This window comes from Acromyrmex echinatior, chromosome 3, assembly GCF_024713525.1.
Source record: "Acromyrmex echinatior isolate Ae372 chromosome 3, ASM2471352v2, whole genome shotgun sequence".
Taxonomy (NCBI): Eukaryota; Metazoa; Arthropoda; class Insecta; order Hymenoptera; family Formicidae; genus Acromyrmex; species Acromyrmex echinatior.
Window position 1 is genome coordinate 13214935 of NC_141854.1, and position 24287 is coordinate 13239221.

Sequence of the window (24287 nt, forward strand, 5' to 3'; positions counted from 1 at the left end):
AACTTAAAATTGTAAAAACTAACACAAAAATTAAATTATAATCAAAAAATTTTTTTAGTCGAAAGATCAATGTATGGCATTAACATTTGAAAATGATTTCGGGCATATGGCCACCGCGGCTGTTTAATTTAATTTTTTGTTTTATTTTTTACAATTTCAAGTTCTATCGGGCTTAAAAAAACACCCTTTATGATATCATTTAAAGTGCGCAAATGGAAAATTGCCAATGACCCTATTCGAAAGACCGATTAACTGGATTGAGTACACTCGAGTCATAGATAATCGGCGTCTTATATCGCGCCTTAATTATTTCGCGCTGCAGTAAAATCGAGATGCCGTTAATCCTGAAAATATACGCTCGCCCCGTCGTGAGTGTAACGTAGCGTGTTGTAATGAGCACTCGGCGCGCGCGAATCGATATCACGTTAATTTCAGAATATCGTGGCTCCGAAACTGCGACTTCAGCGATAGCCGACTCGGATTTCTCGACAAACTTTCTGCGCGGCGGCGGCGGAGCAGGTTAAATTTGCGAGCTATTAAAGCGATGTTAGCAAGACGACATTATCAAGGTAGTATCCCATAGATGCTGGTTAGTATTGCAAACTCTGTCCTATGGTGTTGTTGTAACAACTGAAGGAAAACATTAAAATCACGAAATAACGCTCGAAACTTATGCGCGAAATTGCGGCTTCGATTTCGCCAAGTATTCAAAACAACATAAAGTTAGATGGACTTGTTACACTTTGTCTCAAGTTTTCGTAAGTTCGAAGGTTACTAAGTTCGACTATAAATTGTGATTATAATTCTCTGTAAATTTTAATGGGTTTCAAGATTTCTATATTAATAAACGATGACGCACAGTTATGTTTTGTAAAATTAAAATATGATGATAAATTTTATAATTGCTTACGTAATAGTAATAATTACAATAATTAATAATCACGTAACGGAATCTTTGTCTCACAAATCTTACAATACAACGCTAAAAATATTCACCATTGCACAAATCATTTGCTCTGAGAGATAAGTGCTACGCATCATTAAAATTCACTCTTTCCTTTTTTGTTATGAGTTATGGAACATTTTTTAATTCCTTATTTAATTCTGTATTTTATCATCCTTGTTTTCGCAGAATTAATGAGTCTTTGAAGATACTCATCCATTTAACATGTAGTTGGTATACCATATATTGCTTTGTAGGTTAGAACATTCAGTTTCAAATTATTGTTTATCGAAAGTTACGTTTTTTCTTATTTTGAAAAAAACTTTAATTTATAATATAAAGATTTAATACATGAGTATTTTAATTAATAACAGATGCATTATTTTTTATTTTTACGAGAAAAAGAACTTTATAAGTAGTTTTACAAGTTTAGATTTACTCGACAGTGTAATGTCAGAGATATTAATTTTGAAGAAATTGAAAAATATATTTATATAATTCATTCTTAGTTGGAAAACATTAAATTATATGAGATACGGTATCTCGGCGCTAAGAGTTCGCGTCGTAAATATTTTTATATTAATGAAGAGAAAACTTAGAATTTCGGTTTATAAAATTATTTATCCATGAAAGTTGAAAATATTTTTATTTTTTTATTTTCTTTTTCAATAGTTACAAAATATATCGTTATTTTCCGATCGAAAAGAAAATGCAGTGGCATTATTGTTGCATTTTACAGTTTCACTGATTCGGAATAGGAGAGCGAATGGCGTATAATTAATCGTAAAGTAAGCGCACGCGCAATTAATTGCCTTGAAAGTTATTATACAACGAATTACAGTGGTATGCCGCGGTGCATTACAGTCAGTGTTAATTAGAATATCCAAGCAAAGAGTAGCGCCATGGGAACGTTGACGTTAATGTGGCGTATTTATTTGCACGCCATGAAGATTTGAGTGTTTTTGTTAATTTTACGAGAAAGTGTTTTGCGATTTTATAATTGCCGTCGGTAATAAGTAACAATAAGACTTATTTACTGTTCTTACGTGAAATAAAAACATCCCCTAGTTTTTATTAGTTTAAGGTATTTAGAGTACAGTAAACTTTTATTCAAGCATTTATTATTTTAAATCATAAATTTCTATATTGTAAAAGCTTTTTCTTTTTAAGTATTAAAATGTCTTAATATTTAAATATTATTCGATATTACCGTCACGAAAAATTTTATGTTAATAGAAATTAAGAAAATATTTAAAAATATTTGCTTTTTTTCTAAAATAAAACGTTGAGTTTATGTAAATTGGACATATCTTAAAAAACATTATTTCTTCGTATTTTATATATAAGATTGTAAAAGCTTAAAAAATTCTAAAATATGCTGTAAAAGATCAATGTGTTCAATGTGCTTAACGTGTTATTATTTTAATGTTTGATTCATTAATTTTATATAACATCAAGTTTCCTCCAGCGAAGATGTTGGAAAAGATTTACAACTTTCCAAACTTCAAAATTATATATCTTTGTAACTTATGAAATTAGAAATCTATTAAAATAAATTTCTTCTAAATTAAATAAAAAATATAATTTAATAATTTATCTGATTCACCAGAATTTAATTCGTAAAAAGTTTTACTTTTTTAATCGCTTACAATTTAAAAATTATTTGTATTTTAACATTTTTTCTAAAAAAAAAAGTTGATTTGAAATTTATGAAAAAATCTATCGCTAGAAAATAGTATGTAATGTATATTGTTACATGTATGTATAATATGTATTTAAATGTATATATATTTAAATTTGAGTCATAACATTATATTTTGTATAATTTAATTCTTTGTAAAATTAGAACGTTTTATTTATTTATAAATCTTATATTTATAGTAATTTATGATGTAAAATAACTATTTTTCTTAATAAGAAGTGAAAGAAATGAATATTATTAAGCAAAAATTAATAAGATAATATGCGTTTTATATATGTAATTAACTTTAGGAGAAATTCAAAAGTAATTAGATAAAAATAATCTAAGTTAGAGCATTTATGATATTAAAAATGTATATAATTATTAATATTAATGATTAATATTAATAATTACATATAATAAACACAAAGATATCCATTTTTTGTGTCTTTTATGAGCATGCTGTATTTATTTTATAGGAAGATCTAGAAATAAAAAATAAGTTATTAAGTCAACAATCTTTTGATTAAATAAAAACCGTTTTGCATTTTATTTAAGAAATTCAACTCTGCAACTTGATTCGCCATCTGTGTTGCAATTTACGTAAGAGTTTCGTAGTTAAACAGCTAAAGTATATAATACTTTCTAAAGTAGCAAAATTACGAAGTCTCATTTACGATGACCAGATAAAGTGAAGTGATATTTAACGCATTTTTCAAATAGGAAAACTATGGAAAAAATTATATAGGTTAGATAATTAGATGTTCCAGAAATTATAGGAAGTTAAAGCACGGAATAATAATGACTGTAAAATAAATGACAGCATAACTTAATTATTTTTCGGCAAATTAATATATTTTATTGTACGAATATACAGATACGAATGTAGATACTTGACAGTTAAATAAAATCAATAATAGATGTACACATCGTTTGAATATAAAAATAATATATTGATCTCTTCAAAATTTTATTATAAACTCTTACAAAGATAATTTATATGAGAGGAGTAAAATATAATTATTTTGATTATAATTCATTTGTCCTTTAATTATGACAAATAAATTTTTTTTACAAAATTTAAAAAAATTACCATTCAGAAATGTAATTTTTTATAAAACCTATAAAAAATATTCACAAAGGAAGCTACAGAAAACTTTTGAAGAATTAAACAAAATCCAGTTTAATACCTAATTTACCGTAGAAAGCCCAGATAATAGCGGCACTTTATTTATTCTTTGGAACCTCGTCTATTGGGTGGTAAATGACACACTCGTAGGCGATTTGCGATGAAAAATACTCAGCCATTTGAAGTAATGCTCCATCCTTTTAGTTTATAACTTGGCATTGGGCATTGGAGGACGGATTTATTTCTTAGAAATATATGTATATATAGAACGTGATGTTATAAATTATATGTGTGATCTATCTGGATTTAACGACTAATGATAGACATATTCACCGGGGAAGTTCCGTCAGTTAGCTTTACGTTCGTCCGACAGTAATTGCTATTAACTTGAATATCGAATCCGTCGTTGCAACTCCGCTTCGAAGTTTATGCCAAATCGCCTCAACTAACTACGTTGAGACATCCCACTGGTTATAACTAGGCCGCTGTTCGCGAAAGTGTGGACGGTCCTATAATAATTATTACGCGACGGGCTCACAAGTGAGGGAGAACTTGGTCTCTCTTGCGCGGCGAGAACTTCTGAACGATATTGATGAGCCGCGGGAGCAGCCTGTTAACGCGATTGTTCGAGCAGTTCGGCAAACAATGCCCATCGCGAGCAAGCAAGTGCGAGCAGCATCTTGATTCTCCAATGTACCCATTAGGTGAGCAGCCGTGCTATTTACGAGAGCGTTTAGTTGAATTGTAAGCAAAACTTAATTTTCGTAAATTAAGTACATTGAGAGTATACGATACATGTACAATAATTTTTAAAAGATAAGATGCAGCAATATTAGTATTATAAAATTCTAGAGAGAGATAAATATTTATAAAAGAACAAATAAAAAAAGATGAAAAATTTAAAACTTTTGTAATTGATGTTTCCGAATAGTATTAGGTGTTGGAATTAATTCGTAGCGTTTTTAATGAAAGAATGTTATTTATTTCACATGAGCATTAAAAAATACATTAATGAAAGTACTTCCCATCACTTGTAAAACGCTACGAATTAATTCCAACACCTAATATGTATTTTATTCAGAATCTTATACAGAAAACATATTGGAATTTTCTGATTTATTTTAGTAAGAACAGTTTATTTTACTTGTAGCATTTTATATTTAATTAACAAAAACTTTCAATTTTATGATAACTGCACTTAGAAATGGTTGTTTCGATTTAAAGAAATGTTTCTTTGCTATACGGTTAAAGAAAAATTTCTTTGATTTAATGTTTAAATCAAAGGAATTTTTTCACAAATCAAAAAAATTTTTCTATTTAACCGAAATTTCTCTAAATCGAAGCAACCTTTTCTCTGGGTGTGGGTTTTTTAAATTATTTTTGATGTCTTATGATCTTTGTTTGTTTTTGTTACTTTTAGTTTTTTTATTTATTACTATCTTTTTTTATTAAATTGTCACTAATAATATATCATACAAAAAAATGAATTCTTAAATGTTTTACTCCAAGAATATTTTAGAATAGCGCCAAGAATAAACAATTTCCGATTAACAATAAATAACAATTCGTAAAATAAAATAAATTTTATTCTTAATTCAAAACAAATTTTATTTTAATAAAAGAGTTAGCATATATCTATATTCTACGTATCATATTGTTCAATTTTAATATTAATGGGATATATTAAGTACAATAATTAATCAACTGAACGATGAGGTTGTATGAATTACTATATGTCAATGTAGTTTTTGAAATTTTATATTTTTAAAACAAATTTCATATTTTGCTTCGTATTAGCAAAGATATGCATAAGCGTAGGATATTATCGCACATGAATATAATTATATACATTAACATTGCAACCTACATTTATGTGATTTGCAATTATAAACAAAATTATCTTCGATAAATAGTAATAATTCTTTGAACAGATTTATAGCATCACGTAGCTCAGCCTGTTGAAAGTCTTCTTATTTACATGTAACTCAGCCAATGTTTCCAATACACATCGAAATATGCAAAGTAGTTCAGTTGTATAACATCCGTGAAACTTTGCACTGACAAGAACAGCTTTTCTCTAGCAAACAACTTAACAAGATTTTCTTGGCTCTTGATTTAAATTATGTACGCTTTCATCCTTATAATGCGCTATTAAGCCTTATTTGTAAAAGAGATGTTCTTAATTATTTTCGCTTTTATATGAAATATATAAAAGAGTGAAATTAAAAACTAATTAAAGCATAATTTTAGGTACACCTCTACATAAAATAAAGTTATACGTTCAAAATTAAAAAGTAAGATAATCTGAGAAAAATATGACAATATATAATAGATAAATTTATTGAATTGATCTTGAATCTTATTTATTTTGGTTTTAATAAGTAGTTTGTTTTTATATTTATAATATGAATATGCTATGTAATTATATGACATAATTAATTTTAATTTTATGACATAGAAAAGAAGTAAAATAATTTCTGAAAAAATAAAATTAAAAAAGTAAAATCTTCCCTCATGTCATACAATAATCTGTATTTCAATTAGGTATGAATATTTATGCGACTTTTGTTTAAAAAAAAAGAGGAAATTTAATATTTAATGAAATACTTTCTGAGTAAATAATCTTTAATCTAATTAAAATTTTATCGAATTTCTATGTAGCAAATAACTGAATATCAACTTGAATTCGTACTTGCATAAAACATCCAAGGTAACTTAATATTGCACAAATATATATAGATTACCTCTTACGATCTATATAATCCGTATAATCTGAATACGAGTAAATGATGCATATAACCAGATATCGTACGAAAGTTAAAGTAAACGCATGATTTCGATGTTTAGCTCTACAAGACCTGTAGTTAATTTACTATTACGGTGCTTTACACAGAAGCAGTACATGGATCAAAGAAAAGGTAGATTTGAAATCAAAGTTTTCGCATAAGATAAGAATTTTTGAAATGCCACTCGAAACCGAGTGAAATTATGCAATCATATCTATGCGAATATTTGACTTCCTCGGTCGGCAAATCTCGTTTCGTCTCGACTCTCGGTAAGTGATAGTGCACCATATATACATGCGTCTGTAATTACGTACGTCTGATTAAACATTATAATTGGCAGTCGGCTGAGACTCGTTAAAATCTCCATCTGCAGCAGTGATAAGCCCGACTGTAGAGTCAGACATCGGTTCGTCACAGTTTCTAGCTTAATTACATGATGATAGCACACTCAAAAGGGTCCAGATAGCTAATATTTTTTATTTGCAGACTCAGTTATATACAGGATAAGTTACTTAATATTGGAACCTGAAATATTTTTGTTATTTTTTATATAAAAAAATGTTTTAGAAAGTGGAGTGAGAGAGAGGATTTCATGGGGGACGTATTTTAGTCATGTCACTTTTTTTACGTGTAAAAGTAATAAAGTAAAAATATCGAAAAATTAATAATTCATGAGATATTTTATACTTTATTATTTGACATGAGATATAAAATAGCGCATAAATTATTCATTTTTTGTTATTATATTTTATGCACTTTGTTAATACTCTATGCACAAAATAATAAAATAAATCAAATGATGTAAAGAAAACACATTGTTGCTTTAAAAAAGATTATGCTTTTTACACATTTTTTAAATATCTTGTAAACTATTGATTTTTTGATATTTCTACTGCAGTTTTTAAATGCTATAATATTTATTATAAATAAATATGAGAGACGCTAATAATCGGTCAAAGTTAGATGTTATAAATACAATATATATTCTTAATTTTTAAATTTAATCTCAGATATGATTGTACGTCGAAATGTTCGGACATTAACCACAATTGATCTGTAACGTTAATAATATAAATATGATAAGGCGCCAAAACATTCGGACATTCCTATATATGAAACAATCCCTTCTAAATTAATTCAGTAAAGGACTTATTGCGAAAAATATTACCTCAATCTGGTTGATTTTTTTAAAGTTTTTATTTAAAGTTGATCTTAACGTAATTTCATTAAACTTTTCAATATTTGAACTTTTTTATTGATTAAGCTGCTTTGTCAAAGGTAATCCAAAAATAACTGAGTTTCTAGGAGTTTGTGCATAATGATTAAATGAGTTTGGATTCTAAAGTGCTAAAGGTGTTATAATTTTATGATCGGAAACTTTCTCATGTCCTTAATTATTCAAATCGGACGTTTCGACTGGTAAATTCAATGTTTGATTTATTAACTCATAACGAAGTTATGTTAATAATTATATGAGTTTCGAACGGATATAGTCACGTTTTGTAGCTTAATTGCGATTATCTACCGACAACTTTCCATGCGCAACTACTCCAATAGCGTCACAAGAAAGAAATGAATTCTGAGAGGAAGTTTCAATGTGGTATTTGCTAGCTCGTAGCCAAGTTATATTACGGCTTTTCTAGTTTCAAACGACCGCAATTTATGCGTCGTTCATGTGTCAAAAACTTTTAATAACATAGTTCAAATTATTCTGTATATATACACTATAGTTCTAATCTTCTAATTATTTGGCAATAACTAAAATAATAAATATAGTGAAAACTTCAATATATAATTCATAATTATGTACATAATAAAATTATATTGTGATTTATTTAACATTAGAATTTAAATTTTAATTATTTAAAGTTAAAACAATATAATATTATTAGAGTTAAACTATGTGTATACAAATTTTTATAATTAAAATATAATTTTAATACTTATGTTAGAAGTTTTGAATACTTTGATGTAGTGTGTATGTATATACATTATTACTTATATCCAGCATGTAAAAATATTTTGTTTTATTGACAGTTTGAGTATAACTATAACATGTCATGATCAATGGATTTTAATACCGTCCCATTTTTATTTGCGAAAAATAAATGACGGTTCTCCGTTAACGATTAACGGAAACTATGTAATAACATGGTGAATTTTGTCGATATATCGACAGCACAAAACTGACGGCTATTAAGCAGTCACCCACGAAAAATCAGATAAATTATTTTGCGAAAAGTCAGATAAAATGGTTTAAAAGTGCTAAATAATGTTTTATAAATGTATATTATACAGTTATAAAGAATAATATGAATATAAAATGATACATGCCTTTGTACAAGAGAGAGCAATTTTTGATACAAAAATTAATATATTATTATGTATTTAATTGAAGAATTTACTCTTTTTGTCAATATAATTGCAATTTATAACTAATTTATCTTTTAATAAATAGTTATATAATTATTATATAATTATAAACATTATTTAATTATTTATATAATTAATTATAATACAAGCCTTTCTTATTTTCCAGATTTATTATTATTTAAGTTAAATTATTTAAAATTTTTTTTCTTAATCATTATGCTAATGCTATTTGACATTTTTAAATTTTCGATTGATCATGCATAAAGTATTGTACTCGTATAATAATGTATGCAACTAATGGCTGTATCTGTATCAAAAACTTCATTTATTTGTCAACGTCTGAAAGACGAGCAAATCGTGTTTGTTAGAGATGACGGATGCAAATTAGGGAACATGGTTGAGGTCGAGGATAATATTTCTAGGGAAGCGAGCTTAATCACGGGTAGCTCTTTAATAATTACCTTATCCGCATAAACGGAATATGCGTTGCGCACACTGATCGGTATTCTTGTACGATTTAACCTTTCCATTTTTTTAATTTATTAACAGCATAATCTGATTTTTTTCAAAAATTATTTTTATATCTTTAAAAAGTTTTAAGAAAAATTTGAATGCAAGAACTTAATTGGCATCCTCGATTATCAATAATTGTTGTAAAATGATTAAAAATATCGCTTCTTATATGTTTAAACTATTTTGTGTATTGTGTATTATATGAAATTTTTGTGAAATTTTTGTAATCGTAATAATTATTTATTACGTTTATGCGATAATTATATAATTTGAAAAATATTTAAAATGAGTGGAAAGAAACTTTTATTTTTTTTTTTAATGTTTGATCGCATATCAAAAATTTATTATGTTTTTTAAGAAATAATATTCATGAATAATTAAAATTATACATATATATATATACATAAAAAGAAGGAAAAGGGTATATCGATAATTCAGGCCCTTCAAGAGAAATAAAATTAATTTATTATTAACATCATTTTTACGTTTTGTACTTTCTATTATATGTCTGTGCGCTAAATTCACTTTGCGTAATCCAGGTTTATTCACTCATATCCATTATTAATATGATGAAATTGTAGACAGTTTTCAGACAACATTTCTGAGAAGAATTTCTGAGAAGTTTCTAGAAGAATTCCTATGAATTGGTCTAATTTTATAAATGTTACTTTAATGTTGTGAATACTAACTTTTATATTAAAATGTTATATTAAAATCTTTATATTAAAATATTATAATTATAATTATATTAAAGTATTATAATTATAATGACGCTAACAACAGATGTCACATGTTGATTATATGAATTTATAAATGACACAGAAAGTTGTTTATTTTTTGCTCCGTATTGTTATTTTATGAAATTATGTAATAGTTGAAAGAAAGAGGAGAGAGAAATTATAGAGAATCATAAACAAAATAATAGAGACATAACATTTTAATTTTTGTTGTTACAAGAACTTAATATAAATAATATTAATATAAAAGATAGCTTTATGTTTATTATAATATATTTATTAATTTATATATTAATCTTTATCATATTATTCATATCATATTGAAAAACTTAAAATGTTATAGTGTCTAAATAATTATACAAGCTTATGTTAAAAAATATTTCTAATAATTTGTATTGCTTATTATACACAAAAAGATCGTTATTATTTTTTTTACATTTTCTCATTTTATTTTGTAATTTGTAACCTAGAAGAAGATGTAACATTGCATTTTTATAACAATATAACGATATGGAAGTTTGTCTACTGTTACAGTACCCATTACAATCGGCGATTAAAACTTGAGCTGTAGAAGTTACGATATCTACCGTCTCACTTTTTTAACAACACTTAGTTGGAAATTCAATCCTCCCCACTTTTTTAACAACACTTAGTTGGAAATTCAATCCTGTAACGAACTTTAAGTCTACCATCTTAAAACAAAACAAGTTTTGTGATTTCGATACTCGATCTCGCGAAAATAATTTTATGTAAAAAATATGTTCTCATTGTGTTATGCTGAAATTAATCAAAAATATTTGTTTTTAGCAAGATGATACAAATTTAGGAACACTATTTTATAGAAAAATGTTTTTTTTCTAAAGAAAAAATGCAAGCATATAAAGATATATTAAAAATATGTTTATTATTTTACAAAAGATTTTGTTTTTGCTCATTTCTTAGAAGAAAAATATACTCTATTTGTGATCACACACATTACAAGAAATATATTAAAATGCTTACCTTAAAACTATTACCTTTACATCTTACTTTTTTGTCGAATATGTATTGTAATTCTGAAATTTAATTTGTATTTTTACTATTTATTTGGTTTTTATCATTAATAGGAGGATATTCTTTTTTTTTGCCTAGAGGGAAGATGAACGAGATGGAGCAGGTTCCTGAGGGTTGAGATTGCGTGGATCCTCGAGATGACCGGTTGGAGAATGCAGCCGACCGCCTCGGTGCTCGGCGTCATCGCCATTGTCTCTATCATGATTATTGTCACTGCGTCAGGTAGGCGATTTATTGTGCAGTTTTGCTTGACGTTTTTAATTTTAATCTTAGTTTATAAAACGCCTGCTAAAACTTATATAATTTACTATAAGACAATACAATCTAATATAATATAATAAAAATATTAACTTAATTTAATTATTCAAAATTGTACAGTTTGTTTACTCAAAATTAATTTAATTTTGAGTATCTATTAGGTGTTGGAATTAATTCGTAGCGTTTTACAAGTGATGGGAAGTACTTTCATTAATGTATTTTTTAATGCTCATGTGAAATAAATAACATTCTTTCATTAAAAAACGCTACGAATTAATTCCAACACCTAATAGTTTTCTACAATTATTTTCATATTCGGCTAATGCGATTTTATTTATTATTAAAAAAATATAAATAAAAATTATATAATTAAGAATCAAATGGTTTCATTGAATTAAGGTCAAGGTTACTATACGCATTATAAATTCAATCTTTGCGATAAATTTATGATACTTTTTTGGTTGACTAATCTCGTGATAGAATATAATTGCGAACAAATGAATGATTCGTTTGTCTTAGTTTAACGGAGGAGGCAAGAATTTTTAATTAACCTGAATGTCTAACTGTGCCGTAAGTGTCGAGAACAACAGAAAACGGCCGTGCTTGGCGGAATAAAGAGGGTGAAATTCTTCTGTAGCTACCGTGCTAGTTGTTCTATATAGTCTTTATACGAAGATAACCCCACCGGAATTTACTTTCTTGCGTTTCCTAGCAATCACCATTTGGTACGCGAATGCCCTTTCACGCAATTCTGCGCACCCTACGAAACCTGAAAGTATCGGATAACGAGATTGCGCTTAATGTTGCCAGCTTTTTACAACTAAAAGCATTATCATTTTCATGAATCATAACAACTTCAATTTTAAGTGGTATGTTTCTTTTCCTGTAAAAAGAACAAATAATAAACATTAGTCGGTTTAAGTAAATATGATTTTAGTAAAAAATTCTGGTTATAAAACAAATTATAAATAAATAGATTAAAATGTGTTCTTTCTTATTATAGTCGATAAAAAACAAAAAAGGTTTTATTATCTGTAATAGATTTATAATATTAAAATAAATTATGTCAATATTATTAGGTGTTGGAATTAATTCGTAGCGTTTTACAAGTGATGGGAAGTACTTTCATTAATGTATTTTTTAATGCTCATGTGAAATAAATAACATTCTTTCATTAAAAAACGCTACGAATTAATTCCAACACCTAATAATATAATTTTATATATACTTGTCAGAAACTGACATTCAGAACAAAAGTATCTATAATATTGAACACAATTGATGTAAATTATGTACGTAATACATACATTCGAAACTACAATGTTAGGAACAAATAGTGACAAAGAAATAATTAATATATTCGTCTGATTTAACATCTTAGATTTTTAATTATTTTGAGATACAAGCTTAAAATTATATAAATGGAAATTTGAAGAAAAGAATTTTATTTATTATTACATTGAAAATCATAAAATTATTATAACAAGTTAAACATTTCTCTTTTGCTAATATTACCTTGTAAAAATATCTGTTTTTTTTTTTTTTCAAATCGAGACTTTTACTCTGAAGACTTACTTTTAATTCAACTCTTCAAAGACCGACGTCCATCTGGGACTGCATCTGTCGCGCCCATAGGAATAATCTGCGGAATTTCCTTCTTCGCACGTTTCGCGAATTTGTCTATCACACGTGACAAGCGTAAATCCTTGCTGACAAATTGCGGAGCGCAGAGATAGGTGCACCACGTTACTTTGGCACGTCCGCTCGATCGTAGCGGCCTGAAAACGCGCTCGGCTCGAAGGGAGAAAAGGGAATTAGACGCGAAATTTGCAGACGCGGCGAATGAAAAATGATACGTTACTTATGCATCGGTTACACAGGCCCGTTCGAAGGCTATCAATCACAAGGAACAAACGCGAAGTATCTTCATTTTATGGCGTGGGCTGTATCGCGCCGGGCTAATCGCCGAAATTTTGCGCGAATCACTTGCACTCCTAAAGCAATGGCGCTTTTAAGCTCTGGCCACCACTAGCGTGGCGTATCGTACGACGGCGATCAATCATTCACACAATCGCTTGTATTCAGGGCGCGAGAGATTGAAGAAAAAGCTTTCCCGGACGGATTGGCAGCAAAACCCGAGACGAGCGAGCGCCTTATCTGTTATCACAGAATGTGTTATTCGGAGCATGTTCACGGAGATCGGACTGCCACGAATAGTAATACGCGTGTAATCCTGACAAAGCAAAGATTAATATGCCAACTTTGATAACATCATCGGAAATTAATCAAACAGAATTTGCTGGAATGTGCTGGAATAACAATTTAAATTCTATGTTGGTTTCAGAAATATTTCCTTTTAAATACAACATTGATATGAAATATGGAGCAAATAAATGATGATAAAGTGAACTTTCTACAAGAAAGAATTGTTCAGCAGATTTCTGGAATTCTCACAGAAATCATTGTACATCCGCCGTTCTATAAATCGTTTTATATATTTTCTTAAGAATACGGCTTGACTATGTAAAAGCACGAAGTAAATAAATTGTGATAGATTGATTTGTCTGCAAGCAAAAATTGCACCAGAGAATCTAGCGATCTTCGAATTTTCCACTGAAATCTCTGTATACACGTCTGCCGTTTTATAAATCATTACGAACGTCGTCGGTAGCCAAAATTACACGGCGTTGCTCGACACGATCGATCGATCACTCGCGACGCAAAGCGCGCGCTAAATTGCTTCCGAACGACGAACGGCGAACGAATGTCACGTTGTCGTTGCTGTTACTGTTGCTGTTGCTGTTGCTGTTGCTGTTGCTGTTGCTGTTGCTGTTGGCATTACAGCCTGCGCTATCGGCGTGGCTAGCAATATCGATTCGTCTAAACAAGATCGCCAACGCCAAATATCGCGGTATATATCGGCTCGCTGACGTTTGCACATTTTCCGGACAATCGGCGAGATCGGTGATTTCGGAAATTTTTACAAACTTGTATACAGTAATAGTGGTTGTCAAAGTAAAAATAGCTCTAAAAAAAGAATATTTATATACAAGTTAGTTACACAAGGAATAAATTTTAATTTAAAGTTATAGAAAGCTATAAAAATTTGGAAAATGATTTGTTCTAATTGAACATTTGCTGATTATCTTGCTAAATATCTTTTATAAATCATATTCATGGAATTTTTTTTAGCTAATATATTAGGTGTTGGAATTAATTCGTAGCGTTTTACAAGTGATGGGAAGTACTTTCATTAATGTATTTTTTAATGCTCATGTGAAATAAATAACATTTTTTCATTAAAAACGCTACGAATTAATTCCAACACCTAATAAATTTCTTTTTTCTCACAAACATTAGTTTGTATCAGAAATATTATAATTTTTTAAGTAAAGATATTGAAAATGTGATTAATTTTTTTCAAGTTAAAAATTTTTACAAATTATTAACAGTTTGATAATTTTGGAACATTCTTGATGATGTCAATACAGACAAAATTAATTTGTATTTAAATATATACTAACGCTGAAAGACTTGACAAGATTGAAGAGTACGTGGTAGGTACGTTTTTCTTCCTTGTGGTGATTTGGTGATCTTCAATTTTCCGCAAGAGTTGCGAAGATGAAAGAGATAAGGCTGAATGATGTGGCGTCTTGTGACGAAGTAAAGAAAATTGAAGAACAAATGCCTGAAGAACTATATAAAAGCCTGTAGTTTCGAGTAATAACAAAATGGGAGATATAGAAAGAGATGGAGCATTTTCTAATAAAAGTCACGGTAGATAGCAATTCTATAATTCTCTTCGTTTTCACCATGGACAGATATAGCAGTGGTGAGGTAATCGCTCTATATTCATAGCAACTATTACTGTTGTGAGAGCAATATTCATTTGAGTACGATTGTCAGACATCGCACGACTTGTACGAGAACATCAACAAATCTACGTTACGCTCGCGACGATACGATTTTATTGCACAATAAATAACACTACAGTGTGAAAGTCTTTATTATTATTACGAATATATTTTTTTAGAAATTTCTGTAGATCGTTTCTGTAAATGAATAAAATGATATTAAAATATTAATTCTACTTGAATATAAAAAAATTATACAAATGTAGAATATATTTTTATTTTCTTACAAAATTTATTTAGAAGAAATTTCATATTCTCATAATTATATATTTAAATGTGCATCATTTAATTTTTTGTTAAACTTTTTTTTGTATCTTTATGACTAACAAAGTGACTCTTTTCTAAGTTTTATCTTATTCGACGAAAACATAAAGTTTGATTTACAATAAATCGTCCAAAAATATAGTTGAACTATGTGTATGGACTTTCTATTGTAACTATTCCATAAAAAAGCCGTCTCTCCACTTTTGTTAACAATAAAACAGTTTTTTAATCCTATAAAGAGAAATGTTGATCGCGTTGAAGTAAATTTCGTTGGATGACAGAAAGCGCCGAGTGAAGTTTTCAAAAGACTTGTTTATCACGAGTTTTCTCATGGACTTTGATTGCGATCGAAGCCACAAGAGAAACGAAATCTTATACCGGAAACTTTGCCAGCGCTTTCGCAAATAAAAGCACGATCGTGATACGCACGCCCGCGAAATGAAATTCCTGCGGAAGTAAACCCGCAGCACTTTTATTTCGTGAAAATACGTGTCGCTGTGTAGTGCACAAAGGAATTACACTGTTATTATCACGTGGCTTTCGTCGCATGGAATATTTCCAAGTGAACAGGATGTCGCGCAGATTTTCGGCTTTTGTTCTACGTTACGGAAACGATAGCTTAGAATTGGAAATATCATACGAATTATATATTCTTATTAAATTCTTGTTGTTAAAAATATATTGTGTCTGCCTTCACAGAAATATACGGATATTAGTTGAATGAAGGTATAATTGAATTTAGTAATATTCTCGAGTTTGCATATTTATCTATGTCGTTTTTAAATGAAACAATTCGAATGTACTGTCTCACTTTATAACATTTTTAGATCTGAGATTTTGATTGGCCATTTATTGGCTCTCCTCTGGGAGCTTTTAAACGTCCCATAAAACTTCTAGTCGCACTTCTTACATCCACATTTAAATCTTCGCTCTCCGACCGGAGATCATCCTATTCCGTTCCAAGTCATAAATCTCGGCGCAGTGAACGCTCTCCGCCTCGTCGGCATGTCGATTCACCCTCGACACGACCGACGAACCTGTGTTCACCCTTACATTTCCCGCCCACCATCCGCATACATCCGTTCCGATTTAACTTACTTATCGTTAACATGATTGTTTGTTTTTCTTCTTACAGAAGCGGAGAACGGCGCCATCGAGCGTGGCATTAATCATCTTGACGAGGAAGATCAACGCCTCGACGAGAGAATCGCGAAGAATCGTACTATCGAAACCGCCGGCTGGTCTCGCGGCAACGACACAACAGCTCTCGAGGAAGTCATTTCCGCTTTCACGGTTGAGTACTCAATAAAGGATTTGCCCTCGCTCGTTCCCGTGGCGGATCCGCACTTCGAGAATGCGTCGAAGAATTATATAGACGATCAAATGATATTCGCCTCGAAGAGGATCGAGAACTCGGAACAGGCGGAAGAAGCTCTGGCAAAGAAGCTGGACCACGAAGATGTTCAAGGAACGAACGACTCCAAGATGGAAAAGCCGAAAGACGACTGGCTGACACTGATATCGGTAGCGAAAGAGGAAGACGTTACGGAAGCGAGATACGGCGAGCAGAAAAACGCGCAAGATATCAGAGCGATCTCATTCCAAGTACCGCCACCAGATGAAAAGGAGGAAGACTATCAGGACAGCCGACAACAGGGGAAAACTAGCGTCGGTCACACGGACGAAACGAGAAAACTCAGCGAAACCAAAAAAAATCAGACTAGACCGGCGAATAACTTGCTGCTGACCGGCAAGTCAACGAAGGCCTTCTACGAGATTAAACCGTCGATCAGGACTCTCGAAACGGAGCGTGGTCGTGATCAGTTCCAGATAACCACTCACAGAACGTTGTCGGGCAGAAAGTTCGTCTTGCCTAGCGTCGATAGCGCTTTCGGAAAATTCGGTCCATATTTCGAGGACGGTGACCGAGAGATAAATGTCACTGCGAGAATCGGCAGTACTGTTTTGTTGGACTGCAAGATCGGCATGCTAGGTGATAAAAAGGTGAGTTGCTTTATTCACTGTGTTAATCTTGTTAATTTTTCTTCTGTTATAAGAAAAATTTCAAATAAAATGCAAAATGATTTTTGTTATAACTTTATAAACCGCAACCTGTCATACAACAAAAGGGTAAATAATAAAGGAAAAAAATTGATGTGTTGAGTCAGATATTTTTATTTCATCGATGACAGTTTGTCGTGCAATAATCCAGAATGTTACGCAGCAAAAGCGATGAATAGCATGGAGGAAACGTTCCTCGTTTTTAATATCTATTGACGTTGTGTTATATTCTGTTGGACAGTGGATTAGTCAGTAATTCACACATGTGCTTGTAACACTTGTTTGACACTTATTGTTAGCACTTAATGCGTAACGCGTGAGTGACATTCCTGATAGTGCTTTGAATTCGTTTAAAAATCCTTTGCAATACAAAAAAAATTGCATTATATTATTTAAAAAATTCAAAATGGTCTTGATTTTTTTATATAAAAATTTTTTTCAATTTCTTTTTGCAAGTTGTCGCTTGCATGAAACAGAATTATTCGCTTTTAACTGGTCAATTAGTAAAATTTTTTTCTGATTGTAAACATTTATAATGAGACTTTGACCGCACTTCTTGTATATTAGGACTATTTTTTTAGCTGAACTTTTTGTTCATCTTTCAAACTTTTCATTTTTTTTTAACGTAGAGAAAAAAAGGAAGAAAGAGAGATAAACTATGTAAGAAGTTCAGCTAAAAAGAATAAACCTCGTTTCTCTTCGTCTTGTCGGGCCTGCTTGGAATAATATAATCGAATCTTCGCATAATCCTTTTATTTGATTTTAAAATTTTCTATATATTTCCATAATTTAAAATTAATTTTCTTTATTTTATCAAACTTAAAAAAATAATTAAAGGCTAGGAAATTAAGGAAAAGAAAATCGAGAGATTGCGCGAACTCAGTTAGTCTAATCAAGAAGATCGTGCATTTTTTTCTGTTAAATAATGAATCAAGGGGAAAGTAATGATCAAGATGGTAAAGCAAGAATACAAGATGCAGCATCGAGTAAGCAGAAGCGCAGATTATAATTGCAAACATCGTTTGTTAGTGTCTGCTGCGTGTACGATATCTCGTCTGTCTTGTCGTTACGAAAGTTTTCGCATTTCAATCAGTGCTACCTCTCGGTACCTCCCTGTCCCTTTCTCCTTGATTTCTATGTCCATTTGCTCCTCGTCGCGCTTGGACGGTTTGAAGTTCCGAGACACGGGCGTTTGAGATTCCCGTGGGATTCATATTCCACGGAATACGTAATGGGAAACCGATTGCGGTGGGACGGCAATGCCAAGGAACGAAAACGAGTGCTCCTGATTCGAGACGTGTGTGCGTGTCGCGCAAATGTCACCTAGATTGGTATACGAGAAATATGCGTGTAGTATAACGCGCCGCGCGTTCCAAGAATAGCAAATAGCTCAAAGGGCACTTAATTATGAAATATCGCTCATGCCGTTTGCCAAGTCGTTTCAGTCCTTTCAGTAAAACGGCTACTTAAGATATCGAGGAGAAAGATTACTCGAGAAAATATTTGTTTGTATTAAATGTTTACTCGCACATACAATCATAACTTTTTGAATAAAGAAAATGATTCTTTACAATATAGGCGTTATTACACAAAATGCATAGTACATTTGTAATACTATATATACTTGTTATACTGAAAGCGATATCACGGTTCGAAAATACTTTGTCGAGAAAGATGAATAAAATTAGAAACGTTGTGTGTTTTTAAATTAAGATCTGAATTTTTTTGTAATTTGATACTTTAATAAAAAGAGAAACGAAATATATTATACGTTATGAATTATACGTACGTGAGATTAATTTAAACTTTTAAAATAGAAATGAAGATAATAGTTCATACTTCATTGTTATTTAATTAAAAAATGTAATAAAATTAGAATAATTTATTATCTAATCTGACATATATTAAGTGTACTTTTAATATTTATAATAGCTGTGTGGTTGGTTTTAAAAATACTTTTATATGATTTATTTCCTTCTGGCGTCACGCCATTTTAACAAAAGTTGAACTCTTATTAATTCGTCATGTTAAAGAACTATTACAGCGGCTGTTCTTGAACTCACTGACTTTTATCCAGATAACTTTTTTGACGACAAATTTAAATCGACACGCATCGTAATGACCTGTACGTGATTTGCCCAGAAATCATTTTCTCTGTTTCTCCTTCGACAGAAAGTTCTCCATAATATAATTCGGCGTATCTACGAAATCCTCCGGACGGTTAATATTTCCGTCGATGTTAAGTTTTCGCGAGATAGACTTTTATCCGCGATGACAAACCGTGATAACTTGTCCTGTGATATCCCGTTATTGCGTCGGTTGGCACGTATGGTATGAGGTCGAATCTCGAGAGAAAACTTTGTGCAGAAAGAGGATATAGCGGAAACATCACTATAGACAGCGTAAAAGCCAGATTGCACTATGTAAGTTTTAGTTTTGCTGCAACAATTACAAAATCAATTCTAAACCGCATCAAAATGTTCACAGTTTTGTCCAGTTAATTAAATAAATTGCGATCATGTTTTGAAATTTTTACTTAACTCTGTAGATCGACGATTCTGTTTGGAGTTACCCTATTTTATTTCGTAAACTTATTGTTTAATTTTTTTGAAACTTACATGGAGTAAAATTTGATAATATTTTATTTGAACTTGAGGTTAAAAGTAAAAAATTTAAAGTGATGGATTCAATATGGTGGACAGAATTTTTAAAAAATAATTTTACTATTACAAAACTTGATTTTAGAGAGTTTTTATTATAATTACGATGTATATAATATCAAGTTTTCAGTTTTGTCTTATTTGAAACTCATCAGTAATACATATAAATACGAGTAGTTAGTATACTGATTTTCAAACTAACTTTCAAACTTTGATTATAAACTCTGTAACATTAGAGTCCCCTTGATGGAAGTTATTATCTTTTTGAAATTTAATATTTTCAGGCTACATTCAAATTCGGAAGTACCAAGAATCCCCTAAAATCAAGTTTTATGATAATCGGATATTTTTAAAAAATTTTTGAATTTTAGAATTTTGAGACCAGAATCAAATTCAGCAACCCCGAAAACCTTTAGAAAGTTAAATGTATTATAAGATCTTTCATAAGCTATTTAGAAAACTTTGGTTCTCAAAGGATTAAGTGCAAAAACATGACTACCGTACTGTTAAATATTTGACAGTAATGAAATAATTGACTAGAATTTAATAAAAAGTTTGATATAAGAATAAGAGACAAAAGGATTGATGAAAACTAACTCTCTTTATGCAGCTTTTAAAGTAAACTCGAAATAATTAAATTGTGATTATATCTACTTGCTCTTTTAAGAAGCAATTGTTATACAAGTTTGGTATCATTTCTATATATTATACTATTGTTTAATAATCGTATCGTGTAAATGAGCCTTAAATCAACCCTTCGTTGAGCGAATACCGAGCTTCGCGTAAATTGTCTACATTTATTGCTGACATACACGAAGCTTCGCGCAGAAATTGCTAACTGTCTTTTTGGAAATCTAAGAGCAAAAGGAATTATTAATTTTCAACCAGCGTGCACGCGTAATCTCTCGATATATTTCCGTTGCATTTGTTTCGGAAATCATAATAATTCCTTGAAAAATTTACATTTTAAATATCTTGAAATGATTATATGAAATAAAATATATAAAAAATGTTATGTGATTATATTTAATTTTGAAGAGACTAACAGTAATAAATATATGATGGATCGGCGAAAAGACTTACTGATAATATTGTTTTTTTTTTTTACAGGTAACGTGGTTGCAGCATAATAAGGATTTCTTTCGTCTGTTGACAGTAGGCAGAACGCCATATAGCAACGATCAAAGAATTAGTCTTAATTTTCGGTAAGTCATAACTTCCTTTATTTATCTGTATCGATTTTATGAAAAAAACAATAATCGAGATTGGAACCGTTTCATAGCATAATTTTATTACTTTTAAAGTAGGAATTCGCGGAATTACAGCGCGGTTTGAGCGATCAGAGAATTTCTGCGGCGAAATTGTCAATGTCATTATCATAATTCGTTATCATTCACAGCAGCCAACCGCGTAATCGCGTCGTCAGAGTTGAATTATCATCTCACAATCAGTTGATTTTTACTGTCGTCGGAACGAATTCGATGTCGCCATTCGCAAGGATGAAGAATTTCGCTTTCGTCTTCCTTCGCTAGGATTAAATCAGCCGTTTTATGTGCTATAAAAATCAGAATCGACCACGTTGTAACATGAAGTCTCGCGCCGTGACATTACTGCTTCCGTTCATTGAAGCTGAGCGCATTATTATAGTAGTCTTTCTTAGGAAATAAAATGTCAATTTTCTTCCATTGCAGTTACTACATTGCAAATTACAAATATATCTACGTCAGTGCCGTCATCTTTTGTGACTATTTTATTTCTCAGTTGAATCTTAAGATCATTTTCTACCATCTTGTTCTTCCTTGTTTGATTTCATAGATATCCTAGCAATTGGAGACTGCAGATACTTTACGCGAACCCACGCGACTCGGGGTTGTATCAGTGCCAAGTCGCCACGCATCCGCCGCTAGTTAAGAAAATCAACGTCGTTGTTACGGGTGAGTGAAATTGAATGTCTAATTTAAAATTTATTATTTTCTTGTGGAAATGATAAGTCATTTTTTAGTTTTTATAATTGTCTGATATTTCCAACAACAAAATGTTTACACAATTATAATTTATCTTATATATTTAAAGTTTAATAGATTTAATGTGCTCATCCACCAAAGGATCAACATTGAGGAACTTTTTTTGCCTATTGTTGCTAGAAATAATATTAATTTATAGCAACTAATAGAAACAATTTGTCTTCACCGAATAAACTCAGTTCGAAGGAAACATTTTAGTTTTGTTCTAGTTACTGAGACAACAATTTGTTTCCACAACTATTGTATTCGCCAAACCAATAAAAGCTGCATTCCGTAAAGCGCATGATGCGCATGATATGTTATTGAAGCAACAGAAGTTCTAGAAACAGAATGTTATCCGTTGTTGCCTATATATGCTGCTTCTATACGGAAATAGGCAACTTATATTTCTATTTCTGACGGTAATGAGCATCGAAGAACATCGAAAAACATACTGGAACTTTTTTAGAAACACAAAATGTTGCTCTATGTTCCTTTGTTGGATATGCACTTTTACGATAAGCTTTATAAAATCGTAACAACGCTAGAATGTGCAAAAAGAAATAAATAAACTACAGATATTTTTATATCGTAATTTTTTACTTTTTATATTATAATACTTTAATAAAATAATTAATCAGGTTATATTTTTAATTTTTGGATTAGAAGAATTTAATTTTCTAATCAATTAAATTGATAAATAAAATTTGGAGTAATAAGTTTCGATTGTAAAATTCTTTAATTTCGACGAAAGAAAGAGCAATTTATAATTATAATAACAATAATAACAACAATAAATGCATTTTTAATATAAATTATGTAATAAACTTAATCTACAAGTTTAATAAATTTAAAAACTTTAATAACGACCCAATGTCACAGAAGACAAGGGTTGGACACGTGAAACCTTCTACTTCAGCATTAGCCGCTACCTGTTGGAATACTAACTTGAAATATTCATCGCTTCATCTATGGTGCACAGTAAGCTCAACCTCGTACAAGCTTAATTAATCCGAGCAGAATTCGCATTCAGGCCGCGCAAAGTTCACACGTGCAAAACGTTTCGCGCGTGTGAACTAAAAACTCGACCCAAAAAGAGGGTAAATTGAAGGATCGTTTGCTTGCATTCCTTTTCGCAACCCTGCCGCAAGAGAATCCTATTCGGGTACAAAATCGTTCAATGCCAAAGAGAAACGAAAGAGGCCGGTTGGATCGTATGTTAAACCAAGAAAAGAACAGATGAGGCGAACGCGGATGAGAGAAAGGGAAGGAGAACAAAACGTGGGAGCGTACGAAGTCGGTATTGCATCGCTCGTCGTTACCCTCAATCCCGTTACGTCGCCGAATCGGTGCAATGGAAACCCGCATTTCTCGGGATAAAGCGCCTCAGCGTGGCTGGTAATCTGATCCGATCCAGAGGGGAATCGGCAGGCAAGAGTGAACAAAAGCCGTTCCTCTCGGAAACGAAGTAGGACAGAACAAACCCGGATAGAGCGACGTTGTTACATACCTTCTCTGCTACTCAAATCAAAACTCTTCTTACATCTATCATTGTAGTACTTGCAATCCTGTGGTGATCAATATTTTTTCGGCTATCGATCTTGCCCTTTTCGTGAGCGACTTACATAATACATCGTTTTATGGCAAAGTTGTAACAATAACGTCAACGAAAAATTTTTTCCAAATTGATGAAGGGAAAAATCGTGGAAAAATCTTAATGAAAAAATACTGCTTCCGTCGTTTAAGGTCAATCGCGGATCAATTGTGTTTAGTTCGATAGGAACCGTTTACATCGTTTTACGATAGATCTTTATTTTTATGTCAGTTTGCGACGAAATCGATCAAGAAATAATTTACGATTCTCGAATATAAATTAAAGACAAGGTGATTTTAAATTCTGAGAAGGATTTAA

At 30.7% G+C, this 24287-nt stretch overlaps 1 protein-coding gene across 1 annotated transcript in view; it reads left to right on the forward strand.

Moving 5' to 3' along the window:
- Nucleotides 1-24287, forward strand: part of LOC105153215 (uncharacterized) — a 258749-nt gene that overhangs the window by 180698 nt on the left and 53764 nt on the right. The window contains exons 4-7 of the mRNA XM_087404953.1: nucleotides 11294-11437; nucleotides 16787-17655; nucleotides 21483-21577; nucleotides 22188-22306. Coding sequence (XP_087261079.1) covers nucleotides 11353-11437; nucleotides 16787-17655; nucleotides 21483-21577; nucleotides 22188-22306 — 1168 coding nt within the window. The 5' untranslated portion in view covers nucleotides 11294-11352. The remainder of the gene's footprint in view (nucleotides 1-11293; nucleotides 11438-16786; nucleotides 17656-21482; nucleotides 21578-22187; nucleotides 22307-24287) is intronic.